Below are 27,750 nucleotides of genomic sequence, written 5' to 3'. Positions count from 1 at the left end.
ACTTTCACTAATTCACTAATTTGTTTTTACCAATTTATTTTATACTCTTATTTATTTATATAATAATATAATATTTAATATGTTAGTCACTAATTTATTTTAATATTTTTATGGGGTGAAGTCTTGTTTTGTCTTGCTTTTGTTATTTGTCTGTTTGTATTTAAACAGCACTTTTTTAAAATACTTCCAGGAATTTATTTTAATCTGGCAGTGATACAGGGAGTTGTAGTTATTTAATTCCTTTTTTTGTTTTTAACTTTTTTAAAGAGGCTTTTTTGTTTTTAGGGCAGTTTTAGATTTATAACAGAATTGAAGTTAAGTTACCTTCTCTCTATCCCAACACATGCATAGCCTCCCCTGTTACCAACATCACTCAACATAATAGTACAATTTTTACTAATGATGAGCCTATTGACACATCATAATCACCCAAATTCCACAGTTTATACTACAGTTGACTCTTGGTGTTGTATATTCTACAGGTTTGAACAATATACAATGACATGTATTCTATAGGTTTGGAAAACGTAGAGCGACACGTATCCACCATTATAATATCAGAGTATTTCCACTGCTCTAACAATCCTTTGTGTTCTGTCTATCCCTCTCCCCAAACCTCAACCCTGGGAACCACTAATCTTTTTACTGTTCCCATAATTTTGCCTTTTCCAGAATGTCATATAGTTGGAACCATACAATAAAAACCTTTTAAGATTGCCTTCTTTCATTTAGTTATATGTAAGTTTCTTCCATGTCTTTTCATGGCTTGATAGCTTCTTTTTTTTAGCTCTGAATAATATTCCATTGTCTGGATATACAAGTTTATTTATCCGTTCACCTACAGAAGGAGGGAGCTGTTTTCATTCTAAATGGAGAGCCCAACTTTGGTTTGAATTGTCATCTCTACCATATTCCATATTCAACACTCTTATGTACCTGGTTTCATTTCTGGACTGTGCTCTGTCTCACCGATCTGTCTATTCCTACAGAAATATAAACTGCTAATTTCTGGATATTTTCTAGACTTCTTACATTGTGATTTTTTGTTCCATTATCTTGTTAGAAAGCTATATTGCAAGAAAGCCATTGATGTTTGTATATTTTTCTTAAACAGAACCTTTTGAACTCTACTTTTTCTAGCAGTCTTTTGTTCAATTGAATTAATACGTCCAGCAGAGCACTTCACAACACTAGGTTCTCAATTGTTGGAATTCGGTACTCAAAAAGTAAAAAAAGGTTTTGTTGCCAAAGATGACCAGAAAATTGTGACTAAACAAAGCCATTAGTATGCTACCGTGTCCTATGGATCTGCAAAAGAGTATGGCAAAAAGCATTTCCGTAAATTATTTGACCATGAATTTCTTTTGTTTCTTTTTCATAAAGAACTGTTCTGAAGAACATTCTTTTTTTTCTCTCTGAAGCACATGACATATATAATTCAAAAAGATTCAGTCAGATAATATTCTCAACTACGGCACACAGATCCCTCAATCAGCGGGAAACCGTGGTCACGCGCAGAGCCACGCCGTGTGTCTACTAGGGGCGGTTCTGACACTCTGTGCAACACTCTTCTGTGTTTCTTTTTAAAAAGCAAAAAATGCCTCATTATCAAGAACCACCCGGTAAAATCAAAGACAACCTTCACAGCAAATGTCCAGAATAAAAAGTCAAACAGTATGATAAATCTGAGCACTCTGCCCATCCTTTCCCCGGACCACGGCCGTGCCCATTGCCCAGTCACCTAGCTCCTGTCCCTCTAGCCCCTGTGTGGGAGGCCCCGAGAGAGTGTGTCTTATAGTCACCAGAGAAATTGGCATACCATGTCTCTAGCAGTCTCCACCACGCCGGCTGGGACTCTCTCAGTAGGTGGTGAACAGAAGGTAGCTCAATAGAAGAACTAACTGTTTACTCCTACTGCCAAGCCCTGACACCAAGGAGACCACACACAAAAAAAGATAGAAGTAAACTTAACTAAGAAATAAAATAAAACAAAATGGAGCCTACAATAATGGAAACACCAACAGCAGCCTTGATATTAGGGAAATTAACAATTTATGGTGGTATATTCACATGATGGATTATTCTAAATATATTAAAGATCTTGTTTCCATAAAAACTACAGGGTATAGGAGAAAACGATGTAATGTTAAATGAAAAAGCAGGGTGCACAACTGTGTGTAAAATTACATATATATTTGAGGAAAAAACACAATTAGAGATTAGTAGTGTAATTATAGGGTTTTCCCCCTTATTCCCTATTTCTTCTCTATCTTATAAATAAATTATAAATAACTTATAATGGGTATGTTCTCTTGTTATAATCAAATAAAGGTTTTTAATTTTTTAATGACTAAAACATTTAATAGCCTCATTCTTCCACTTTTAAGTTTGGATTACAACTGTAAAGACCTAAACATATTATTCTACATTAATGGCAATGAAATCTTCAGCAACAATTTATACAAAATATCAAACTACTTTAAAAAGTGCTATTATCCTTTGATACTACTAACCAATTAAACTGCAGTTTAAATTAAACCAAAAGACTGTAACACAAAAAAATTTCTTTTTATAATCTACCACAGGCTTCTATCTGCAATATTTTACCATAATAATGAATATTGTACTGCGTATTTTCATTATTTTTAGAAGTCTAACTACAAGTAGTGTCACATGTGAGCCATCATGTTATTTCCTTTGCCTTTACACAAGGAGAGTGTGTCTTTGTCTGGTTAAATATTTTTTGGTTTTAAAGTTGATTTAGTGACTGTTTTAAGCATAACTAAGTCACAATAACTGGAAAGATGTGCAACAATATCTATAAGAGGAATGGTGACGCGCAGAAATGAGGAGGAAAGCGTAGATTACCATATCAAAAGAACTCATTCCAGAAAAAATTACAAATTCACAGGCAGAAATAGAGGAATTCATGTACAATCCTTGCTTTTAAAATAAGCTGTTGCTTTATGCGGCACCTGTAACTGCTTCCTTGGTCATCTGCCTCCCCATATCATCATCCATCCACAGTATAAATATTACTGCTGTCTGCAGCTAGAAAGCATTGCCCTAGGGCCAAACCTATTTTATGCTTCAAAACAAATACAAATTATTTTGTAGTAAATGAGTTTAAATTGATATTTCTTGCAGCCGGCAAAATTGATTGCATTTAAGTCTCCTTTGCCAAAATATCCTGTACTCCCACCCCCAGCACAAAAAGATGAACAAATAATTTAAAGAAATAAAAGAGCCCTCCCCTACCTGTAGTCACAAATTATAGATGTAATTATAAATATTCCTATTTTAGAAAAAAGACTTTCTTGCCTTGCTACCACTTCTCATGAGAAAAATTCTTATAAAGAGAAAATACTTCAATCGTTTATACAAGCTAACTTCTACATGTACTAAGATAAATATTAGACCAGTAAAACTTACCAGGTTAGTTACACATGACTTTAGACAGCTGTTTAAAACTGTACACTGTACCACAGAAATCCATAAGCAGCCAAGAGTTGCAAAACTGACAAGTTTCAGAATAACCCAGTAAATGTTCTTCATCACTTCACCAATGGCGGTTTTTTAGATGATCATTCTTCTAATTTGCTCCATTTCTCTTATGAATTCTTTGGGTTTCAGTTGAAAAGGTGGCTGGTGGATTTTCTGATTTTGTTTTGTCATGTTAGAACAACTTTGCCTTTTAAAATAATATTTAGACCTTTTAGTTTAGACCTTTGAATCCTAGGTAGACTATAACATTCAGAATAACAGCTATTTCATAATTGAGCTTCCTTTTACTCCCATAAGGAAGTCACCACTGGCTAAAGATTAGGTCGTAGAAGAGCATTTCACATGTAAAATAAACAAAGTAGGAAACGCAAATTGCGTTTCAGCAAAAAGCATGTGACACGTGCACAGTTTGAAACTGGATCGCTTCGGTGGATCATCCACCACTTCACTTCCCTGCGGTTGGTTCAGCTAGGCAGGAAATTGGGTTTTGACCATCTATGCCCTAGCAAACAGAAGCATATTGTAATAAAGAATTATCAGAGAAATAGAAGTCCCCAAATCAAATGATGCAGCAGAGAGGAAAAGCAGAACCCTTTGAAATCAAATACATATTTTAAAATTAAAAAGCAAACAAAGCTGAAAGTAATAGACAAGTATTCTTGAGGGTAAGTTAAAGACAAGGAAGTTAATTAGAGTGCTTTCAGAACTTGACTACACATTAACTAAAATGCTCCCTTATCAGGTCTATTGAGACAGGGAGCTGAAACTAGCCACCCCAGAGACCTAAGATATGTACAAGTGCAGCTGTCTTGAAAAGGAAATAATGTACAAATGTCAATTAGCCTAGCCTTAAGATAAAGTGAAGCAGAGCCTGAAACAAAGAGTTTGAAATCTGCAAAGTACAGAGAAAGTCATTCTAGGCAGCTACATTTTATAATGCTGAGGGTTAACTCTTACAGGTCAGGTATTTTTGTATTGGTGTTCTTCCTTAGGAACACATGCATGAGATTTTGTTTGGAGCTGAATATCTTGAATGTTATCAGAACTGACTTACAACATAAAGATGAATGATACTGACTCCAGAATTGACCCCTAAAACTTATTTCCTTAATAGAAATTCCCCACTCTCCACCTGCTCTTCATTCATTTTCTGCATTTTAAAGAATGTAGATTATGATTCATTGAGCTATACATTAAGATGTATGCATTTTATTGTATGTACCTCAATAAAATAAAGAAAAAAAGAATGTATATTTAAAATATGTACAACTATCCAATTTCTTGGTCAGAATAATATGGCCATCTTTCTATAAAATACACTTTTAAATCAAAGAATAAACTACCTTGTTTAAAGGATTTTCTCATCCCAACAAAATTTTTTTCACTGTGCTACCAGTACCTTTTGTCACATTAGCATAAACAATATTGTAACTTTTTGTTCACTAACAAAATGGACTACTAAATACTTCTTTGAAAACCTAAGTATACTCTTTTTTCTCACTTGATCTAACTTTATCAGTAGGATATGAAAAAGAAGTATCCTTCCAATTTCAAGGTTTTGTACTTATTCTGGTTTTTAGAATTTAACCAGCACATAGATTTGCACTCATGAAAAAATAGAGTGTGTTCAAAGATACTTGTTGCAGAATTACTTCTATGAACAAAAGATTGAAAACAACCAAAAAACCCAATAATTAATACTGGATCAATAATTTCACTGTCTTCTTCATGTGATTTTTTCCAAATGAGTTTTTTTGGACTTCACAGTCTCCTGGTCTCCAGGCAACTGGACTACTCACATGGTGGAGTAGAACTTTTTTGAAAGTGTTCCATAGTTAAGCTGTATTATCTTTCATGATTCAGCTTAGAAATCAGTCACTTTTGTGGCATCTTATTGGTTATCAGAATCACAAAACTGCCCATATTCAAGGAGAGGGGAGTTAGACCACACCTCTTGATAGGGGAATGGCAAAGTTATGGAAGAACACGTAGGATAGGAGAGATTCTGGCTCTACTTTCGGAAAAAACAATCTGCTACCATTTGGTCAATCATTGCATGGTTCTGAAATGCAAACATTTCAGCTACCACAGTTTAGTTTATACCAGCCCCCAAACAATACAGCTCAAGCTCCAGTTACCACAGTTATTAACTGTGAGTGATGGCATGAAATCCAGACTTCTCTGCTATCTTTGCATTTCACAAATAGATATCAATAACAGATGCACATCAAGATCAGGGAAGAGTCATCTCACTTCTTTCAAAGATCGTCAGGGATTGTTCATTGCACATCTGATATTCCGTAGTTAGACTGCCTCCTCATCACCCAGGAGTAAATCCACATGACATTTACAAATGACATGTGGAAAAGTGAATAATTGAAAGAGGTGATTGGTCAACAAAGATAAAAACATAGGAAAGAACCAAAAGAAATAAAACTTAAATGTAAATGGAAGATTTGACACAAAGAGCAAAGGCAACAAAAATAAGGAACTAAGGTTACATCAAAGTAAAAGGCTTCTGTCCATCAAAAGTCAACCTACTGAACAGGAGAAAATATTTGCAAATCACATATCTGATAAGGGGCTACTATCTATAATACAAAAAACTTATAAAACTCAATGGCAAAAAAATAAAATAAAAGGCCACAATCAAACAACAAAAAATAGGTAGAGGAACTGAATTAACATTTTTCCAAAGAAGACATACAGATGGCTGGCAGGTACATGAATGTGTGTTCAACATTGCTAATTATCAGGGAAATACAAATCAAAACCACAATGAGATATTACCTCACACTTAATAGAGTGGCTGAATCAAAAAGACAAGAAATAGCAAGTGTTGGCAAAGGTGGAGAAAAGGAAACACTCATGCACTGTTGGTGGGAATGTAATTGGTACAATGGAAAACAACATGGAGGTTTCTCAAAAAATTGTGGGAATGTAATTGGTACAATGGAAAACAACATGGAGGTTTCTCAAAAAATTGAAAAAAGAAATACCATACCATCCAGCAATTCCACTTCTGGGTATTTATCCAAAGGGAACAAAAACATTAACTTAAATGATATTACAGAATTATTTACAATGGCCAAGACATTGAAGCAACCTAAGTGTCCATCAACAGATGACTAGATAAAGAAAATATCACACACACACACACACACACACACATATATGTGCCAGTGGAATATTATTCCGCCATAAAAAAGAAGCAAATCCTGCCATTTGTGACAACATGGGTGGAATATGAGGGCATTATGCTGAGTGAAATAAGTCAGAGAAAGATAAATACTGTATGATCTCACTGATATGTGAAATCTGACAAACATAAAACAAACATAGATACAGAGAACAGACAACGGTTGCCAGACCAGTGGGTAGAGAGAGGTCAAAATGGGTCAAAATGGGTAAAGGCAATCTAAACATACAAAGTCCCAGTTATAAGATAAATAAATCCTGAAAATGTAATGTACAGCATGGTGACTGTAGTGAGCAATACTGCATTTAAGTCACTAAGGCAGTAGATCTTAAATTTCCTCACCATGAGAAAAAAAATTTGTTGATTATTTGTGACAGGTCATGTTAACAAAACTTGTTGTGGTAATCATTCCGCAATATATACAAATATCAAATCCCTTTGTTGTTCACCTAAAACTAATACAATGTTATATGTAAATTATATATCAATAGGACAAAAATTTAATAGGGTTATAGAAGAAACGGGTGGTCATTGCTGATACACTTACTGTTCTACAGGCTCTAGATAATGCAGCAAGAGGAGCTTAGTGAAGGTACATATATTGACATAAATGAGGAAAATGGTTGTAATGGAAAGGAAGAAGATATCCCAGAGGAAGGGACATTGGCAAAAAATTTCATATTAAAGGACCTCTTGACATTATTTCATGACATTGAAAATGCAAAAGATAAAATGTTGGCCCATGATCCAGACTTAGAAAGGAATATGCAATCAGCCAAGGCATAGAAAAGTCATAGAAAACTCTGAATTAAATTGTAGGATGGGAAGAAGATTGTAAAGAAAAATTATATATTTTCCCACTCATTATTAAGGTCACTTTGCACAGTTTCAGCTTGCAAAGTCATTTTTATGATCCTGCACTACTTTGCAAAACAAAGATTGCCTTTGTAGTAAGCCACCATGAGTGGGGAGGTCATAGTTCACAGGCAACTGTGGTTGCCTCCTCAAGGGAGAAAGAGAAAGATTTATTGTTCTCTGACTACCCATTTGTAATGTCTGAATTTTGTACCCTGTGCACATATTACAGAAACAAAAATAAATTTAAAAATACTAATTTTAAAAACTTTCTGCCCTAGGATTTGAAAGTTTAGGACTTATAAGCCTCCAAATTCATCTCAAGATTACAATAGGATACTCTATAAGAGAAGAGTTCAGGCCAAATGGGTTCCTCCAAAGTGTCTTTGAACAAAATTTTAGGCACACACAATAAAATTTCTACACCAACATGTAAAATGGAAACTCCTATAAAATCTCTTATAATAAATTAATTTTCTTGTGGGATCAGTTCTGCAATTCAGAGATCACATTCTGAAACAAAATCTGGTTCATAGGTTGAACCAGTGAGGTGGGTTGTGAAGGGACAAATTGTAAAGATGTTCCCATGTTCTAATACTGCTTCAATAGAAAGAGCTTCACAATTGGTTAGCAACAGAGTAGGTCTGATATGATCAAACATATCTGAGTCCTGAAATTCATTTATTGAAAATGTAAAATGTACTGCCTCAAGCTTAGTTGCACTCTATCAGCATCATATAGCTCCAGGGAAATGAAATTTACAGCCATCAAAAGGAGTTCCAAATGAGGACCTTTTATACTTTTAGGCTGGAGAGGAGCCACATCAACATTCAAGGCCTAAGAATTTGCCATGCAAGCAAATTCTTGCTCCAACACATACCTCTGTCATCATCTCTTACTGTTTATCAGGCCACCTAGATGCCTGGTTAGGGTCTACTGTAGCACGTAAGCTGAACTTCGAAACTGGCCAAAGATTGGCACACTGTTCATCACCAGGGCAATAATTATTTCTCTAGTGGGATTTTTGGTGGTGTCAGTCAATGGGGAATTGTCCCTCATTTAAGTTTCTTGCACTCCACGCATCTCATCTTTATGCCTCAGGGAAGGGATGACGCTACAGATACAAAGAAGGAAAATACTCAGTAATTAGCTTTTGAGTTTCAAAAGCCAACGTGCCAACCTAGAGGAATAGAAGTTACAAACCCAAAGTTCACCTTCTGATTTCAGCCATTTGTTTCTGCTACACTGTTATCATATTAAACTTGTATTTTAGCCTGGGACCTTGGCAGTTGAAATATAAAAGTGGGTTAATTAACGTTCTTGTTCTCCACATTCCTTCCCTGAGGCTTGAAGACGGAAGGGGGATCAATCTCTGCATGCCATTTGCTTGATCTAATGAAAGATAAAATCACAACGTAAAGGCATAATTTGGAGTCTTGCTTGGCTCTTCTCAAATATTTATTTACCTCTCAGTGCTCAGGGGACGTTGCTGTTACTGTTCAGAGCCTTTTTCCCTGGTGCTTCCACGTCTGGAGCTTTTTCAGAGGCCTAAAGTTCTAGAAGGCTGATTTTAAGTGGTTGCTCTTTCTTTGTGTGAGTTAGAATGACTGTGAAGTCATTAAATATCAGCCCCATGAGGTTTTTAATGGCTTGAGGGAATCAGTGCTGTAATACTGTATTATAATAATGAAATAGGTAGAAAGAAGTACATAAAACTGTGTATATCTTCTGAGACTGATCTCAGTGATGAAAAATAAAACAGAAAAATGGATAGAAATATACCAAAGTATTTTATTCTGGGTGGTGGTTTTTTTTTTTTACCATCTGTTTCTTGATACTTTTCTCTATTGCTCATATTGTCTATGACACATACACTACAATAAGAGTATACTACTTCCACTACAGTCTTTAGAAGTTCTTCTTATGCAGTTTACAGCACCTTTCCTGTCTGTTTCCCTGAACCCCTGCAGCATGACCCCCAACTTGTCTCAGGTGAACCCCCCAACATCCGATTCACCTGTGCCCCAGGTTGGGCTCATAGTCCTACCATTGGCCAACGTTAAGGCACCCTCATTCCACAAATGAAGACTGCAGTAAGTCAACTGCTGGATTTCTCACTTTAACTTTGTGACTCACTTCCATTTATTGAGTTTCTGCCCAGTCAGCTTTCCCTACGCTTCTGCTAGACTTCTGTAGGTTTGTATCTTCACAGACAACCTGCTTTCTGAGACCTGGTTCCCGCACACTGTCTGCAGGCTCTACCTTCTCCAGTCATATCCAGAAGCCTCCCAGGCTGACACTTGTGCTCACATGCCGGCACCCCTGGGGGTTGTCCTGATCCTCCTGTCTACAGATTTAGGATGACCTACTGCCACTCCTCCCAGGACCCCATGCCTTCTTAACTCCTGTTAAGACCATTGTTTTTTATTTGTTAGTTCTCCCAAGTATCTGCATTTTTTGAGCCTTTAACCCTAATTGTAGACTAGAAGACATTGCGTCTTTATGGAAGCTTTTCCCAGAGACTGAGACCGGATACGGGATGACGATTCAAACATGTTACCTAAAGCTAGCGTTGACGTGAAACCCGCTTTAGTAATAAAGTTAAAAGGTTTTCAAAAGCAAAGTCAAGCTCCTGAACCTTTTTCTCTTCTCCCAGCCTCCAGATACAAAGAAACCAGAGTCTGTAACAGGGTTTTCACTGCTCTCCCTCGAGAGTGCCCCAGCCTCGGTTCTTAATGCCGTGTCTCCACCCCCCAAGGTGTAGAAGCCCAGGAATCCTGCAGGAACGCGGTGCAGGGAACCCTGATGGGACATGGGAGCAGGTAAGGGAGGCAGAGACCCCAACCCATGAGAACCAAGCCCCAGGACTCACATCTTTTAATGAAGTCACACACTTTAAGAAATGTGTGATCGTACTTGCAATTATTAAGCTGTGAGTGACATGGGAAAAACTCCTACATTGGCCTTTCACAGATACTGAGAAACCAATAAAAAAGGAGGAAAATACCTAATAACATCATTTAAGATTGTTGATCATTTATGACTAATTAGTCTGAGCACAAAACCAATTAACTTTGAATACCAAAACTGTCCTTCCAAGAATGCATCAGATTTCACCTAGGAAAGAGAAGAATCGAAATCTTTCAGATTTCTTCCCTTCAAAAATCATTGCAGTGATAAAGAGAGGCTCTGAGTGCATCAAAAAATGGCTCTTGAGCCTTAACATATATAGAGAGTTGATCAGGCGGTAGACACAGTACTAGGTTTCACTGTACTTTTTTTCTCTTATCCCTCGCAGCAAGCCTCAGATGCCAAAGCCCTCAGCTTCTCTGTGTCCTGGAAATAGTACAGTAGTTAGACCATGGACTCCCATTTTAGCCTATGGCCATCCTGTCTCCACTTACAAGCTAAGTGAAATTCGGAGTTATTTCAGTTCTGTCTGCCTCAATTTCCTCAACCGTAAATAGAGATCATAGAAATTTAATCTCAAAGTTTAGTACCTGACACATGGTAGATCTTAATCAATTCACAAGCTTAAAAATGTTGTCACTTTAGATATTCAGGTTGTTCCAGTTGGAGGTAAAATTAGTCATAATGATTTGTTCAATGAATGCGCAACAGCGATTGATGCCTATTTGCCAAAGATCAAGCAAGACATTATGAAAACAACAGTGAACCAAACAGTTAAAAATCCCTGTCGCCAGCTGGGTAGGACGTCAAAGAACGACCAAACAGACCGACCCGCACAGGTAAGATGTGTATTATGTTCCAGTATGGTAATAATTTCCAAAGAAAAAAAAGGACAGGTTTGTGGGGATAGAGTGCTAAATTGGCAGGTTGCTAGATATTATAATTTTGTTTGTTTTAAATGAGATATAAAATTGTGGTTTTAATGGGAACAGTGAAATAATCTTTGCTATAACAAGGTTAACTGTGCATAAATTAAAAATATTTGCACAAAAATTGTTTATTTTATACTTAATAAGAAGTCTTCACGATCTTTCTCATATACGTTCAATGACAGCACTTTGACCACTTACAAGATCATGGCTGAGAGTAAAGCGATTTTTTTCAGAAGTTCTTAATGCTATTGTGATAATGGACGTGCTGTTGAAACTCAGAGAGGGTGAAGAATTAGGAAACCATGAATTCAGATGCACAAGGATCTGCATTTCTTTTAAATCACCCAACGTGCATTCTCAAATATTGTAGCATATACATGTATATCAAAGATTTCAATTGAATCCTTCACAACAAAGAAATTTTACAATATAAAATGGTTGCAAAACCTCTCTAAATAGGGGTTTATAATAATGTGATTTTATATTTAAAATAATATTTATTTATTACTAAAATATTTATATTATTAAATAGTCCCAATATTTAAATTATATATATTATTTAAATATAATTAAAATACATATTATAAAACATATTAAATAATATAATTCAATACTATTAAAATATATTAAACAGTATAATTTAACACAACATTTACTTTTCTATTTCAAAGACTGAGTTTGGAGAAGCAAGTTAGTTCAAACCATGGGCCTCAGAATATAAACAGCAGACAGCCTAGAGAGTGGAGCTCAGCTCAAAGCCCTGTTATCATCAAGGAAGTGAAAGCCCATTTTCTACCTGTGGGTATATATACATATATAATTCAGAATGGTGGTCCTGGCGGTTTTCTTCTATTATGAGTTTTGGATTGACACACAATCTATAGCTATCATGAAACAGACATAAGGCATGTCCTCTTAACCCACAGTTAATAAGCAGTGTGCACTATACACTGAGAAATGGTTTATGTGTATTATCTCATTCCATTCTCTTAAGACTTAATAAAATAACTATTAGCAAATCCATTTAACAGCTGAGACACTTGAGAGCTGAGACCATTAAAAAAGATTCTTGGGAATGCACAGATAGGATGTAGCAGAATTGGTACTGAAATCCACATTCATTTAACTCTAAAGTCCATAGACTTAACCCGACCGTTAAAATCGACATTAAATTGCATTTAGCCAGGTAATGTTTTCAGCAGGCCATCGGTAGTCTTTTCATCTTTTTGGACTAGAATATCTAATTACAATGGTCCTGCTCCTTTAAAGAAGGAAATATATTTTATTTAGCCCTACTAATGTATAGTTTAGAGGAGCCAACATTCCCCAACCCTCCAAAAAATAATCACAGGAGAGAAACAATCCCTGAACGACAGGAGATTGCATTCCAATTGTTGCTATAAACTGATCATTTCTCAGTTTTGGGATTTGAATAAATCCAAACTTTTTAGCCCAAAAACTTTGGGCTGGATGGCAATATTTTAAGTATATTATTATCAGTTGTAACAGTAATATTCCTTAAATAAATATTTACACTGTACTAGGTTTTTCTCAGAATATAGAAAATATATTACCTATTTTTCAAAGGAGTTACCAAGACAGAGATCTGAGGTTGAATAGAGCTTTGGGCGGTATACTATGCTTTGGCAGAGTGGGAACTAAAATTGTCCTCATGAAATTGAACTTGAGTATTTTTATTTACCTAAAGGTATGCCATAGGTCAATCAGTTTAACTAATCAGATATTCTTCCCTGATCTCTAGAATTGTGAACAGTTGACCCAATTAAATCCCTAGCTAGACTTCACTGGTCTTTTCCGATCACAAAGACCACCATCTTCACAAAACTCACTATGTTTTTGAATCTTCTCCTTGAGAGACAGCAAAGGAGAATTAATGAGTTAAGTATGGATGATGGCATCTCTGGACTTAGGCTTTGAGCTTTGAGCTGCTCATGAGATCAAATTTTCTTTTTATCTCCAACTTTGGCTTAAAAAATCATGCAAACTTAGCCTTTAACTCCATAACATGCTTTAATATAAAAATCAATGAAAAATTAAATTAACACTGGGTTGCCTACTTGCAGACTTCTTTAAAGTGAGATCATGTTTGTGTGAAGACATTTTCCATTTGTTATTCTGATTCTTAGTTAAGAGCTTCTAAATTGAGTCACTAAAATAAAAATAAGAATAGAAAACAATAATAGATGATGAAGCCCAACACCTTGCAAGTGATACAAAAATATTTGTGGGTGATAAATATGGTCATCAAATAGGAAAAATTTTAATGTCAAAAACTCAAAATAAGAACACACAGGAAGGATGGGTCATAATTAAGCCTCAGGAACCTGGGGCCGTTGTTTAGTAGTAAGTTTTAGTCTCAGATATTAGGTTTAGTCTCAGATATTACACTTACCCAACCACAGTGCAACTGCCTGCAGATGGCTCTGTGTCCCAATATTACATGTAATGTGACTACACAAAGCTGGTCAGCTATTACAGTCACTATTGTGCTTTTTCAGTTGCTTTTGTATCTGCCTTGAATTCACTGAAATAGTCACTTTACAACCCTGGCTCAGTTGTTTTGAGGGGACTTCTCTACAGCTGATCCACCCCAAGCCATTTATTTCAAGTTTTACAAGAGAACTAGATACCTTCCTTACACCACTTTCATTCTGAATCTCTACCTCCGTCTGCTCCTCTGAATGCTGAATAGTCAAGGGTTTCCCAGAAGAACAACAGAGCATGTAAATGAATCTCAAGCAGCCCAGCTGTGAGGGCTGTGGCAAGACAGCTGCCTCCCTGTTCACCAGGACAAGCATTGCCCTCCTCAGCTGTGGCCTCTGTCCAGAGAGACAGGTGCATAATTTTTGCATCCCCAAGACTTGGGTTGCTGATACCAATTCAGACTTTGGACACTGTGTTCAGTTTGGACCTTATTGTAGCACTTGGAAATGTCTTGGAAAGACAGTCTACTGAAATTCTACACCAAGACACAGAGTAAAAATCAGTTGCTCCCCTGCTTAGAACACTTTGGTGCCTTGGCATTTCCCTTAGGACTGTTAAATTAATTAAACAAGGAGGCAACCACCTAATCAAATAATTTCCTTGTTTTGCCTCTGCACCTCCTCTGTGGATGTCTTCCCTCTAACTGCTGTTGGTAGAGTGCTCCTAACTACCTTGGTTTGGCACTGCCTGGTTAGAATCTATATTTGCTTGATGAAATGTTAAAAATTCTAACAGGCCTCAATTTACCCTTTAACACAGTTTAATAGCTGAAATCCCTAAAATTGATGTAGTTTACAAGGCTCTCCTCAGCCTATGTGCACAGCTTCTCTCCCTCTGTTCTCCCAGTCGTCCTCCAACCAGCCAGAAGTCCTCCCTGTTCCTGCCCTCTCGAGGGCCCTACCTTACCACTCTCCACCACCTGGAAGGCCCACCCCTCTCTGTCTGCCTCACCCTACTGCCCCTCACGTCACTTTCCAGGGTCGTCGTTACAAACACCGGAGACTGGGTTTGGTTTCTTCATTATACAGTCCCGTGACTCCTTGCATGCTCATTTTGTTCACAGTTGTATTTATTTGTTCACACTTCTAATTATTTGTTAATCACTCACTAGTTATTTGTAAGAGGCTGTATTCCACACTAAATTATAGATTCCTTGAGAATAGACTTTTTCACTGCTGATTATTTGAACAACTAGCCAATAGTTCAACCATGTACTGATATTTGAACATCTTGACCTTTAAAAATGTCAGTTTCACATCATTCAGTCTAACACCTGTTCGATTAATACTTAATAAATAAATATATTAAAAAACATTAACTGTGGTTTTAGGCTTTGTGTGTGTGTTATCAGCTATTAGTGTTAACTTATTAAAAGAATCTCACATTTGCTAATATTTTAAATTTCATTGCATTTCAGAGAGCTTTCTCAAAGTTAAAAACAACAACAAACTCTAAAAATGGGTCCTATTTGAAATATGAGGATTTAATAAAATGGGTAACTCTTGAACTACTGTTGTACACTTGAAACCAATATAAGATTATATATCAACAATACTGCAATAAAAAAATTTATTTAAAGAAAAGAAAAACAACTTCAGTACTTTTCCTCTGCTTCTTTGATCTCAGGTCAGTTTTCTATTCACAAGAGTTTTCTTCATCCTTCTGTTGGATTTAACTCAGTCACCTTGGAGCTGCCTTCTGACCTGCGAAAGGAGAACCAGGACCAGATCTGGATCTTGCACTGCTGCCCCCACAGGGTGGACAGTGTAGTCAGGAGCCCTCCCTTGATACTCCCTTCCTGAAATCACTTTAACTCTTTAAAACCATGACTGGTTCCGTCACCCAGGAGCTCCTTTTCAGAAGTGCCTTGCCCAAACTTCCTAACATTTACAACTCCATAGAACCTCTCTGATTCAAACACCACAAGAAATTAGTGGTAAGGTGATGCCAAGTCTGAGGCATCTGGGTAAGGCCATTCTGAGGCATTTAAAAAAAAACATTCAGGTCCCTGGTGTGATTTCGTCCTGCACAGCTGTTCTGTGCAGCAGCAGCCGATATCTACATCCACCTTCTCTCCCACCTAAGTGCGTGCCACCACCCCCTCGAAGATTCGATGGACCTGGACAGGAGCCCTCTGAGGCCCCAGAACTATCTTTTAGGTTGTGAACTAAAGGTTGACAAAAATTATAGCTTTAAGGTGGATAATGATGAAAATGTGCACCAGTTATCACTAAGAATGGTCAGTTTAGGGTCTGGTGCAAAGGATGAATTGCACATTGTTGAAGCAGAGACAATGAATTATGAAGGTAGTCCAATTAAAGTAACACTGGCAACTTTGAAAACATCCGTACAGCCAAAGGTTTCTCTTGGGGGCTTTGAAATAACAACACCTGTGGTCTTACAGTTGAAGTGTGGTTCAGAGCCTGTGCATACCAGTGGGCAGCATTTAGTAGCTGTGGAGGAAGATGCAGAGTCTGAAGATGAAGAGGAGGAGGATGTGAAGCTCCTAAGTATATCTGGAAAGCGTTCTGCCTCTGGAAGTGGTAGCAAGATTCCACAGAAAGAAGTAAAACTTGTTGCAATGAAGATGATGATGATAGTGATGATAATTGTGATGAAGAGGAAACTGAAGAAAAAGCCCCAGTGAAGAAATCTCCAGCCAAAAATGCACAAAAATCAAACCAGAATGGAAAAGACTCAAAGCCATCAACACAAAGATGTAAAGATCAAGAATCCTTAAAAAAACAAGAAAAAACTTCTAATACGCCAAAAGGCCTATTTCTGCACATGGCATTAAGACAAAAATGCAAGCAAGTATAGAAAAAGGTGGTTCTCTTCCCAAAGTGGAAGCCAAGTTCATCAATGATGTGAAGAATTGCTTCCGGATGATGGACCAGGAGGCTAATCAAGATCTCAGGCAGTGGAGGAAGTCTCTTTAAGAAAATAGTGGACAGCATTTAGTAGCTGTGGAGGTTTAAATAGTTTGTTAAAACTTTCTGTCTTATTTAGTTTCTGTAACAGTTGATACTTGGCTGTCCTTTTTATAATGCAGAGTGAGAACTTACCCTACCATGTCTGATAAATGTTGTCCATGTTCAATTACCAAGAATGTGTTGTCCAAAATGCCTGTTTAGTTTTTAAAGATGGAACTCCACCCTTTGCTTGGTTTTAAGTATGTATGGAATGTTATGATAGGGCATAGTAGTACTGGTAGTCAGACAAATGAAAATGGTGGGGACACAAAAATATACATGTGAAATAAACTAAATATTTTAATAATTAAAAAAAACATCCAGTTTGACTCTTCTCATAGATTTACCAACTCAGAAACTTTGGATAATGGGAATTTTGAGGGAAGAAAACATTCGGGAGCATAGGCAAAGGCAGTAACAGGGGCGGTGACAAACATTGCACAGACTTCTGTCCTCTGCCCCACTGGCTCATTGTTTTAAACCAAATGGCTTGCTCACCTCCAGTAGGCACTGAACAGGCACATCCTGTGACCAGCCCTGAGACGGTGGTGCCCAGAGGCCTCAGCTTCCTGCCTGCTGAGGGCCTGAGTCTAGTGAAGCATGGTAAAGAAGGGGAGGTGATTTGATGATCCTGAGAAAAACAGGAGCAAGCTCATAGGAGGCAACTGAAACAGCTTGATACCAAAACTTCAAACTTTTGATAATTGCCCAAGCTTTGGAGTACTAGAGAACCTATTGATTGCATTTTTTAAATATAAGGCAAAAGATAGTGGTATGAATCATAAAGCAAAATGATGCCTACTGGCTGGCCAGAAGAAAACAAAGATGAAGAAAGGGCAGTGCAAGATAAAGGAACAGGCCTTTCAGGAGGGAGATTCTTGGAAACATCACACCCTGTCCGTTGTGCAGCCTCAGGAGCAGTTGTGAGACCCAGGACACCCTACAGCACTTTCTCTCCCAGAGAGCTCAGGGCAAAAAGCTCTCCCAACAACAATCTGCTGATTTGAATTTCTGATGAATGGCAGCTCTTAGGAGTTCGTCCACATACTCAGACCACAGCCCCCCTCCAAAGGACAAAAGGGCTATGCAGTCTGAGAGAGCAGGCTTCCCCTCCCACCCCACCCCTGGATCCAGCGCTTCATCAGTACTCTAGGTGACACAACAACCAGAGAAGTAGGATGTCCATGAATGACAGACACTATATTCCTTCCTCAGGAAGCCAGCCAGGTAACTCAGGACCCCCACTTCTTTATTCCTTACAACAACTCAAACCCACTTTACAGGTGAAGAAATGAGGCTTGAGCAGTTAGGTGACTGATCCAAGAGTCAAACCCAGATGGATCTGACACTAAGTCTCCAAATCTCTCTGAAGGCAAAGGTTGAACCTGAAATTGATGGTTTCCTTACTCTTAAATCATTTATTAGTTAATTGATTCCATAGTTTATAGACCTGAAAGGAATTATTCAATGGAAACTTTTAAACATAATTCGTTTTTCTTATTTTTTGCTGACAGTCTCTGGAAATGAAAACATGACACTGAGAATCTATTACTTTTCTATTAAGCAGCTTTACTGGAATATAATTCACATATCATATAATCCATCCATTTAAAACATGCTACTCAATGGCTTTTAGTATATTTACAGAGTAGTGCAATTATCACCACTGTCTAATCTGAGAACATTTTCATCAACTAAAAAAATCCCTCTCCCCATTAGCATTCCTCCATTCACCCTTCCTCCAGCCCCTATCAACCACCAATCTACTTCCTGTCTCTACAGGTTTACCTATTCTGGCCATCTTATATAAATGGAATCATACATGTGGTCTTTTGTATCTGGTTTCTTTCACTTAGCATGTCTTCAAGGTTTACCCTGTTGTAGCATGTACCAGTACTTCATTCCTTTTTATTGCCAAATAATATTCCATTTTATGAATATACTACATTTTATTTATCCATTAAATAATTGAGATACTTAGATTGCTTCTACTTTTGGGCTATTATGAATATGCTGCTCATGACATTGGCTCCATTTACTTTCAATTCATCAGATTCTCCTTTTCCCCTGAAGAAGTTACTATGAGCTCCTGTAAGTCTGTAACAAATTACTAGAAATGAAAAAGGCTAAAATCCCTAGGCCATACAGCAGTGTGTCAGAATGAGAGCGATCAGCTCCTCCTGGCTTGCCCAGAAGTTCTCCAGTTTGGACACTTAAAGGCCTGTATCCTGGAAAACTTTTAGTTCCAGGCAAACCAGGACAGTTGGTCATCTAGACTGGGACTTTACAGAAAGCAATTCTAGAAAAACCCCTCCTGGGATGTTCTGTGGTTTCTAGTGAAGGTATAGTTACATTTTTTTAAGTGGCTAATGCAGTAACTATCACTTTACATAGTTTCATTTTTGTAAGAAACTTGTATTGTTTTAATTCGTACATGATGAACAATGCCCGGAAATTTCACATACACTAATTTAAAAGCTATCATATATATATTGTGTGTGTGTGTGTGTGTGTGTGTGTGTGTGTGTGTGTGTGTGTGTGTGTGTGTGTGTAATTTTCCGTGGATTTTTCTTTTGATATGTGATATTTTTTAAAACTTTAATTTTGGAGCACTTTTAGTTTCACAACAAAATTAAGAGAAAGTTACAGAACACTTCCCCTATACATACTCCCTGCCCCCACACATACATACCACACCCCCTTATTAAAATCTGCCACCAGAGTGGTATATTTGTTACAATTGATGGCCCTCTGTATTCCTTATTATTGAGTACTAGTCAATAATTAAGACCTCCCTAAAAGCTGAAAAGCCTCGCGTCCACAGGGTGGCAGTGTGACACCCCATAAACCCAAATAGAAGGAAGTACAAGTTATATTAATAAAATCTAATCTTTTATTTGAACTATGTAGTTTTATGGGAAAATGGATAAGGCTAATCAACTACTTGTGATACCAATGGTTTTGTTTTATATTAGTAAACAGCTGCCTGTGGTTAACTATTGATGTCTCCAAACCACAGTTTTAAGACAAGAAATACAAATTTAATCAAACAGTTCAAAGGCTATTGATTCAAGCCCTCTTGAAAGTTGGGGTGACTTTCTTTTTTTTTGGCATCTGTGTTCTGCCTTTTTCTCACCAAAAAACACAGAATAGGCCACATTTTCAGAAACTATAAATGCCCAAGACATTTCATGGAATGTACCTTCACCCCTTTTCCTCCACTTAAGAAAGGATATCGAAATTTAGGTGAGTGACAGGATATTACAAGGGTAATCTCAAATCTTCTCTGTTTTTAAGTTAATCATTCACTAGCTTTGATACTTGATTTTTAGAAATGCTTTACCCCCTATCTGGACACATGAGTGTGTTAAAATTCTGAAACTGAAAACATAGTTCTTGTAATTCTGAAAACATAACTCTCATTGAATGTTGAACACCCTTCTAGAACATTCTTAACAGGTATTTATCTGGGAAATGTGCACAAAAACAATTTCATTAGTTTTGGCTTCATTAAACATAAATAAGCCCAGTGTTTGCAGGTCTGATATTCATAAATTATATATACTTTCCTTATTCACATTAAAAAAAGGAATCTAGAAGAAAATGTATACTTTCTCCTGTAAACAGCAACAGACTTGGAATTTGAAAATGTTTTATTGTTTGTTCACCTCATTAAAGGTAGGGGTAAAAGGAAGTATGGCTACTTTCTTTTGTATGAAGAAAAAGACACTTTCTTTTTCATGACAACACTGAAATTGCTGAGAAAAAAAGCCTCATTGGTATAGTTTCTAACTGGAATACCAGGCCAGCCTCTGTGAATAATAAGGCACTATAGACTCAAGACCTGAGCAAAGATAAATCAGCAAAGGAAGGGGAAGGACAGACTGGCTATGAATCTAGTGATACAGATTCACAGTCTTCCTTTTTTATCTCTTCCATGGAATAAAGAGCAATCTGATCCCTATGGGTTTTTCATGCTGGAATCTGTTTCCTTTTAAGAGTCTTCTGTCCTAACCTTAGCTGTTTGTCTTTTGTTTGCCATGTTGACTCAGACATTTATTATAGCATTGCTGAAATTCTAGCACATAAACAGTGAATATCTAGTCTAAGAGAGCATAAAATAGCATATCTTATTCTGTTCTATGAACTTTTGTTTTGAGTTTCTAAATGGCCACTTCTACAGCTCTTCAAAACACAACCACTGAATAATTATAATTAAATTGAATGGAGTCATTTTTGTTTTTTCTTAATATTGTTTTTAATATTGACAATTTCCCTCTAGGACTACAATTCATTTGTTGCAGAGAATCTTTGAGGCATAAATATACATCTAAGACTGTGGAAGCTGCTTGCCTCAAAAAATTAATGCATTGTCTGGGTTAATTATACATTCTCTAACTAGTATTGCATGATACATGTGAAATGACTGGTTACAGATTAGTTATTACAATTACTCTCTCTTCTCTACAAAAGGCCAGGAACTTCCCACTTACAGTTCCTCAATAGATCCTGAAGTCAACATAATAACTTCCTGTTCGATAGAATCCTGGGGTTGCCTGTTGAGACCCCTGAGAGGGGGTTGTTATCAGGGAGACCTGAAATGTCAAACTAGAACTGCCTGAAGGTAGCAGTCATACTAGCTACCACTTACTGAATGTTTACTGACAAGTCTTGCGGTCTAACCTCACAACACTGCAAAGTGGATGTTGTTCACAGGTGTAGATGGGGAAACCAAGGCTGGGAGAGTCAGTAACCTCCCAGTGTTGAGCATGGTTTGCATCCAGTCCTAATTCTCCTGCAGCACGCTGCTGTCCTGGAGCTCCTCATGCAAGAGTCGACAGGGATTTATCTGGGAAACCCCTGTATCTCTACCCAGGAGGCAGCGTGGCAGAGTGGTAAGTCCTACCCCACAAGTTAGGGAGGTGGAGAACTCCAGCCCTCCATCAAAATATAATCAATGAGGCTTGTTTGTTTTAAAGTATTTATTTATTTACCATTCTACTGTGATAAAAAAAAAAGCACATAACATTAAAGCTGTCATCTTCACCATTTTTAAGGGAACAGTGGAATAGTATTAAGTATATCTACATAATGCATATCTCTAAGATTTTTTCATCTTGCAAAACTAAAACTCCATACCCAATAAACAACAATGCCCCTTTGCCCCTTCCCCTAATCCCTGGTAATAACCTTTCTATTTTCTATTTCTAAGAATTTGACTGAAGTGACACCTCATTTAAGTGGAATCATGCACTACTTACATTATTGGACTGTAGCACAATGCCCTCAAGATCATCTATGTTGTAACATATGACAGGATTTCTTTCTTTTTAAAGTCTGAATAATATTCCATTGTGTGTGTATGTGTGTGTGTGTGTGTATATATATATATATCTCTCACATTTGTTTTAAGATGTAATTGACATATAACACGGTGTAAGTTTAGGGTGTATGAGGCATTGATTTGATACATTTATATACCACAATATATATAATTTCTACTGTAGTGTTAGCTAACACCTCAGTCATGTCACATGTTCTTTCTCTATTCATTTGTTGATGGACATTTAGGTTGCTTCACCTCTGGCTGTTGTGAATAAAGCTGCAGTGAACATGGTGTTCAAATATGTCTCCAAGATCCTGTTTTCAATTGTGCTGGCTGTGTACCCAGAAGTGAGATTGCTGGATCATATGGTAACTCTGTTTTTTTGTTTTTTGAAGGACATCCATACTGCTTTCTATAGCAGCTGCACCATTCTGCATTCCTGTCAAGAGCCCAAGGGTTTCAATACCTCTACATTCTTACCAAAACGTGTTATTTTCCATTTTTGTTTTTGGATTTTTGGCTTTTGTTTAGTATCCACATTATTTTTTATTATAGATATCCCTGACTCTTATCCTTCCCTAGTCTTGCCCCATTTAAGGGCTCCTTCTGCTTTATTCATTTCTATATTGTTTGAGTTCTTTATAAATCTAATACCTATTTAATTTCTAAGGCAGTGAAAATCCTTTTTAAGATATGTTACAAAAAGTTTGCCAAAACAAACATTATAAAGGTGTTTGATGGTTTTAAATCTAATGTAAGTTACTTAAGTACTGAGAGAAATGATGAAACTGTACTAGGATTTTGTGGGCAGTGTGGCACTGAGACCAGGCGGTTCACATGGTGGCCCAACTATCTCCCTCACCATCACTGGTCTTACCTATAGCCAGTCAAATAAGGTTAGCATTTTTAGGAAACTGACAATCAACTAAGGCATGCATTAGAATGCCAGGTGCAAATTAGAGTGGTTTCCTTTGTTATACAGACAGGTATATTCATTAATTCAAAGAAGATAAAAATAAATATTATAGAATCAAAAATGAAATCATAGAATGTTAGATGTAACCCAGGGGAATGATAAAAGAGTCCTCATAGAATGAGGGCCCTCCTGGGAAGAGCAAGGGTGCTCAATCCTACTTCTGGTCTCATGTGCTCTGGTGTGCCTGAGCCCCACCCAGCCATCCCAACCCCAAACTGATCCTGACACCAGGGTGATTCAGACAGGATGAGCCCCATTTCAGTTGTACACATTATTTAAAAATAAGAAAAAATGAAAGTTCAATAATTTATTTTTTAGAATTAAAAAATGAGCCATGTCAAATCAACTTATGCCAAATTTTCATCTGCCCCTGCCATTAACTAGCTGGGTGACTGACTCAGTCATTTAACCTGATACTATTTCCTTTTCCAAAAATGGGAAGATTGGAATGGATAGCTGTGCATTCTCTTCCAAAGCTAACATTCTAGGATTTTAAGTATACTTTAAACATTTTCATGGGCTTTCAAGAGGACTGAAAGGAGCTACCCCAGAAAGATCACCAGCCCAAGATGATCCCTGGGAAGGCTGGCTCTGCTGCCACTCTGCGCCATGTCATACCACCCTCTCCTGTTTGCCCACATTCCAGCAGCCCCTCTCTCTGCCCATCCTTCTCCACTCCCAGCTCTCCCCACTTCCCACATTTGAATTAACTATAAAGATTTATCTTTGACTTGCAAAAATGGACTGATTATCTTGAAGCAGAATGCCATTAAAACTAACAGTGTTTGCAAAAACTAAGCAAAAGGCTTTATACTTCTGAAAATGCATTTTTTCTTCATTGAGGTATCTCAAAAGTAACTAAGCTTTTCTCGCTCTGACAAAGGCAGCTGTTTCCTTCATCAGTGTGGAAACTATTAGTCCCTATACTCGCAGACATTTTTTCCTACAAAGCAAAGAAGTAGAAAAGTAATTGATCCGAAAATTATTAAAAGTAAAAATACATAAATAGTGCAAAAGCAAATTTTAGCTAGGTGTATAAGAACTTTGGGGAAAGCTAGACTGAGCCGGGAAAACACTTTGGGAACCATGAAAAACAGGCCTAACCAGCTCTTCTTTCCAAAAGAATAGCATCTGAAATGAGTCAGGTCTGACACTGTGAGATGATTCCTCAAAGTTCCTATCATAACTTCACATACATGAAACCAAATTTTATGAGTTTATAAGTTTTTTCTGTATAATGGTTAATATAGTCATAATGGTAATTATACTTAAATAGCAACATTCCTGTGGCAAAATCAAGGCTCAATGGGGAAGTTCCGGAGAAACACACATGAAAGTGTATCAGTGGTTATCTGGGGGAAAAAATTAACATTAAGAAGACTTTAATTCTGTCCTGTACTTCTGAAATGTTTTCCCTTTTTACAACAATTAAATATTGCATCCTAAGCAGAAAATAATTTAAAATTTTATTTATAAATGGTTTCTGGAGTTTATGTGATAAATAATTCCCAGCAGATTTCTACTTTATGTTATAAAGATGTCAATGCATGTTCATACTGATTCCTTCTAATTCAGTGCGCATGAAGACAAGGATCTGAGTGAACATGACCACTTCAGAGATCGAAGTACAGACCCTGGAAGGTGTACATTTCTGACCATATTAGAAACATCATTGCCAGCAAACTTTTCACACAGGTTTCTCAAACTACAACAGAAAAATTCAAGGTTCAAAGTCATTATTATCATTCAAAACTGGAAAGATATTTTTCAAATCCCAGCTATATATGTAATATAAATTTATTACAGAGTACTATTTAATTATATGTTTCTGATCAAAGTCTACAATTACACAATACAGAATACACATACTACAAATTCACAACATTCTGTAAAGCAATAAAAGACTCAAAATAATGGCTTAAATTGAAGACACTTCTTTGTTTAAAGCACTTACATGCTTAACTGGTTTTAGAAAAAACTTGGAACCCATAATAAACATGGGTTGGTTACTTAGATAACTGCAGAGAGGAATATAGTGGACATTTTTCAAGCACACAAATACTGGACTTTGTAAATATACTGATTATTTTTAAATAGTAATATCAAATCATAGCTTATCTATCAAACATACCTGGGGAGCTACATGTGGCACATTAGTGATTTTTCAAATAGCTCTTTCAAATATCTTTAATTTTAATGGTGTTCTACTAAAATTGTATCATATATTTTCTCACCTAACTGAACAGAATATATTGAGCAGAAATTACCTTCGTCCCAAAGTTCAAGAACCTGAGTTACAGTGCTGAACAAGGCGCTCCATGACTACTACAGTTTTTGTGTGCTCTGTGGCTCCCTTGCTGCCTTCTCTGCTGTTTGTGCTTCCCAGCATGACTGCTGCCCCCTTTTCATGTTTCCTTCTGATATACCACACCCTAGGAACACTGTAATAATTGAAAGTAGCCATCAAAAGCCTGATAAGCAAGCTTGTTTAATCCATAAACTTCATTTTACACACAAACTTGATAATGACTTTACTCCTCTCTGGTAGTAAGAACATTACAATTGCCTTGACTTCTCACCTCAGTCTGCTGTTTGCCAAGTCCAGGCTGTACCTTGATCCAAGTGGGTAAGATAGTAAAAAAGTTGGTTGTCAAATAATAAAAACAACACAGTTCCTGTTATGTGCATGCCTATGAGAGCTGCAGTCTCTGAATGTCCCCAATAAAAAGTGCCTCTTACCCCTTGCAGTTACGAACAATTTAAGCTAATAAAGTAAAACTGAAAGTTATTACCAATAGACTTTGGTGGGAAGACCAGTTGGATCTTCTGACTGAACTGCAGAATTAGGAGGTTTTGCCCACCCAATCCTGGAGAGCCTTGGACCTATGCAGGCATGTATTATGAAGGTTCCCTCCCCAGGGAAAAGCAAAGAGCAAGTCTGTACATGTTTTGATAGATTTTCAGCGAGTATTTCATTTTTTTGTGCAATTGTAAATGGTATCAAATTTTTCATTTGACTTTCACATTGCTGCTAGTTTATAGAAATACCACTGATTTTTGTATATTTTTATTGGATTCTGTAAACTTGCTAAGCTCACTTATGTCTTCTAGGCAATTTTTGGTAGATTTCTTGGGATTTTTTGCACAATTATGTCCTCTGCAAACAAGGGTAGTTTATTTCTTCTTTTGTGATCTGTATGTCCTTTATATCCTTTTTTTGGCCTTTTTGAACTGACTAATTCTTCTGGCACTGTAACGAATAAGAGCAGTGAGAGTAGACATCCTTAGCTTATTGAAAATCTTAGTGAGAAAGCATCAGGCTTTACATGAAGTAGGACTTAAGCTGCAGGTTTTTGGTAGATGTTCTTTATGAAGCTGAGGAATTTCCTTTTGAAAGTTTTTAAATTATGAATTCAATTTCCTTAATAGTAACAGGGCGGCTCAAATTATTGGTTTATATTGAGTGAATTGTGGAAGTTTGTGCTTTTCAAATAAGTGGTCGATCGTTTCAGCTGTAAAATGTATGTGTGCAGAGCTGTTTGTAGTGTAAGTGTTTCCCTGGAATCCCTTTCATATCTGCAGTCTGGTATACCCCGTTTTCCTTCCAAATATTGGCAATTTGTGAGTATTGGCAATTTGTGCCTTCTCTCTATTTTGTCAGTTTTGCTAAAGGTTTGTCAGTTTTGTTGATCTTTTCAAAGATCCAGCTCTCTATTTAAATGAGTCTCTCTATTGCTTTTCTGTTTTTAATTTCATTGATATCTGTCCCCATCTTCATTATTTCCTTTTTTCTTCCTGCTTTGGGTTTACTTTGTACTTCTTTCCCTAAGTTCTTGAGGTGTTTCTGTTATTGATTTCTACTTTGATTCCACTGTGGTCAGAGTACACACTCTATGATTTCAATTATTTAAAATTTGTTGAGTTTGTTTTAGAAATGAGGCTATGATATAGCTGGTATATGTTTTATAAACACTTGTAAAAAATGTATGTTGTGCTATTGCTGGGTGGAGTGTTATCTGAAAATTATGTAGATGCTGTTCATTGATGCTGTTGTTCACTCCTGTGTAATTGCTGATTTATAGTTGTTCTCTCAATTGTTGAAAGGACTGTTGGAGTCTCCAATGATAATTAGGGATTTGTCTATTTCTTCTTTCATTTCTATTAGTTTTTGCTTAAAACATTTTACATATGTTGTTGGTACTCACACAGTTAGAATTGCTATGTCTTCTTATTGTTATATAATGTCCCTCTCTGTCTCTTGGTTTTCTTAGCTCTCAAGTCACTTTTTAAAGTATATCATGTAGTGTCATAATTTTGCTTCAACCACTAAACATAATTTAGAACACTCAAGATGAGAAGGAATTATTTTACATAGTACTGGAAGTCCTAACCATGGCAATCAGAGAAGATAAAGAGATAAAAGGCATCCAAATTGGTAAGGAAGAAGTGAAACTGTCATTATTTGCAGATGACATGATACTATATAGAGAGAACCCTAAACCCTCCACCAAAAAATTAAGAATAACTAGATTCAGTAAAGTTGCAGGATACAAAATTAATACACAGAAATA

General features: G+C 36.8%; 1 protein-coding gene and 1 pseudogene across 1 annotated transcript in view; one reads left to right on the top strand and one right to left on the bottom strand.

Annotated features, from left to right (window-relative positions):
* ROS1 (ROS proto-oncogene 1, receptor tyrosine kinase) overlaps positions 1-3,799 on the bottom strand; it is a 118,267-nt gene extending 114,468 nt beyond the window's left edge. The window contains 1 exon segment of the mRNA XM_057489314.1: positions 3,433-3,799. Coding sequence (XP_057345297.1) covers positions 3,433-3,555 — 123 coding nt within the window. The 5' untranslated portion in view covers positions 3,556-3,799.
* Positions 3,800-15,984: 12,185 nt separating this feature from the next.
* On the top strand, positions 15,985-16,849 carry LOC118932004 (nucleophosmin-like; annotated as a pseudogene).
* Positions 16,850-27,750: the final 10,901 nt, after the last annotated feature.

Source organism: Manis pentadactyla, chromosome 12, assembly GCF_030020395.1.
Source record: "Manis pentadactyla isolate mManPen7 chromosome 12, mManPen7.hap1, whole genome shotgun sequence".
NCBI lineage: Eukaryota > Metazoa > Chordata > Mammalia > Pholidota > Manidae > Manis > Manis pentadactyla.
This window is presented reverse-complemented; position numbering and strand designations above follow the sequence as displayed.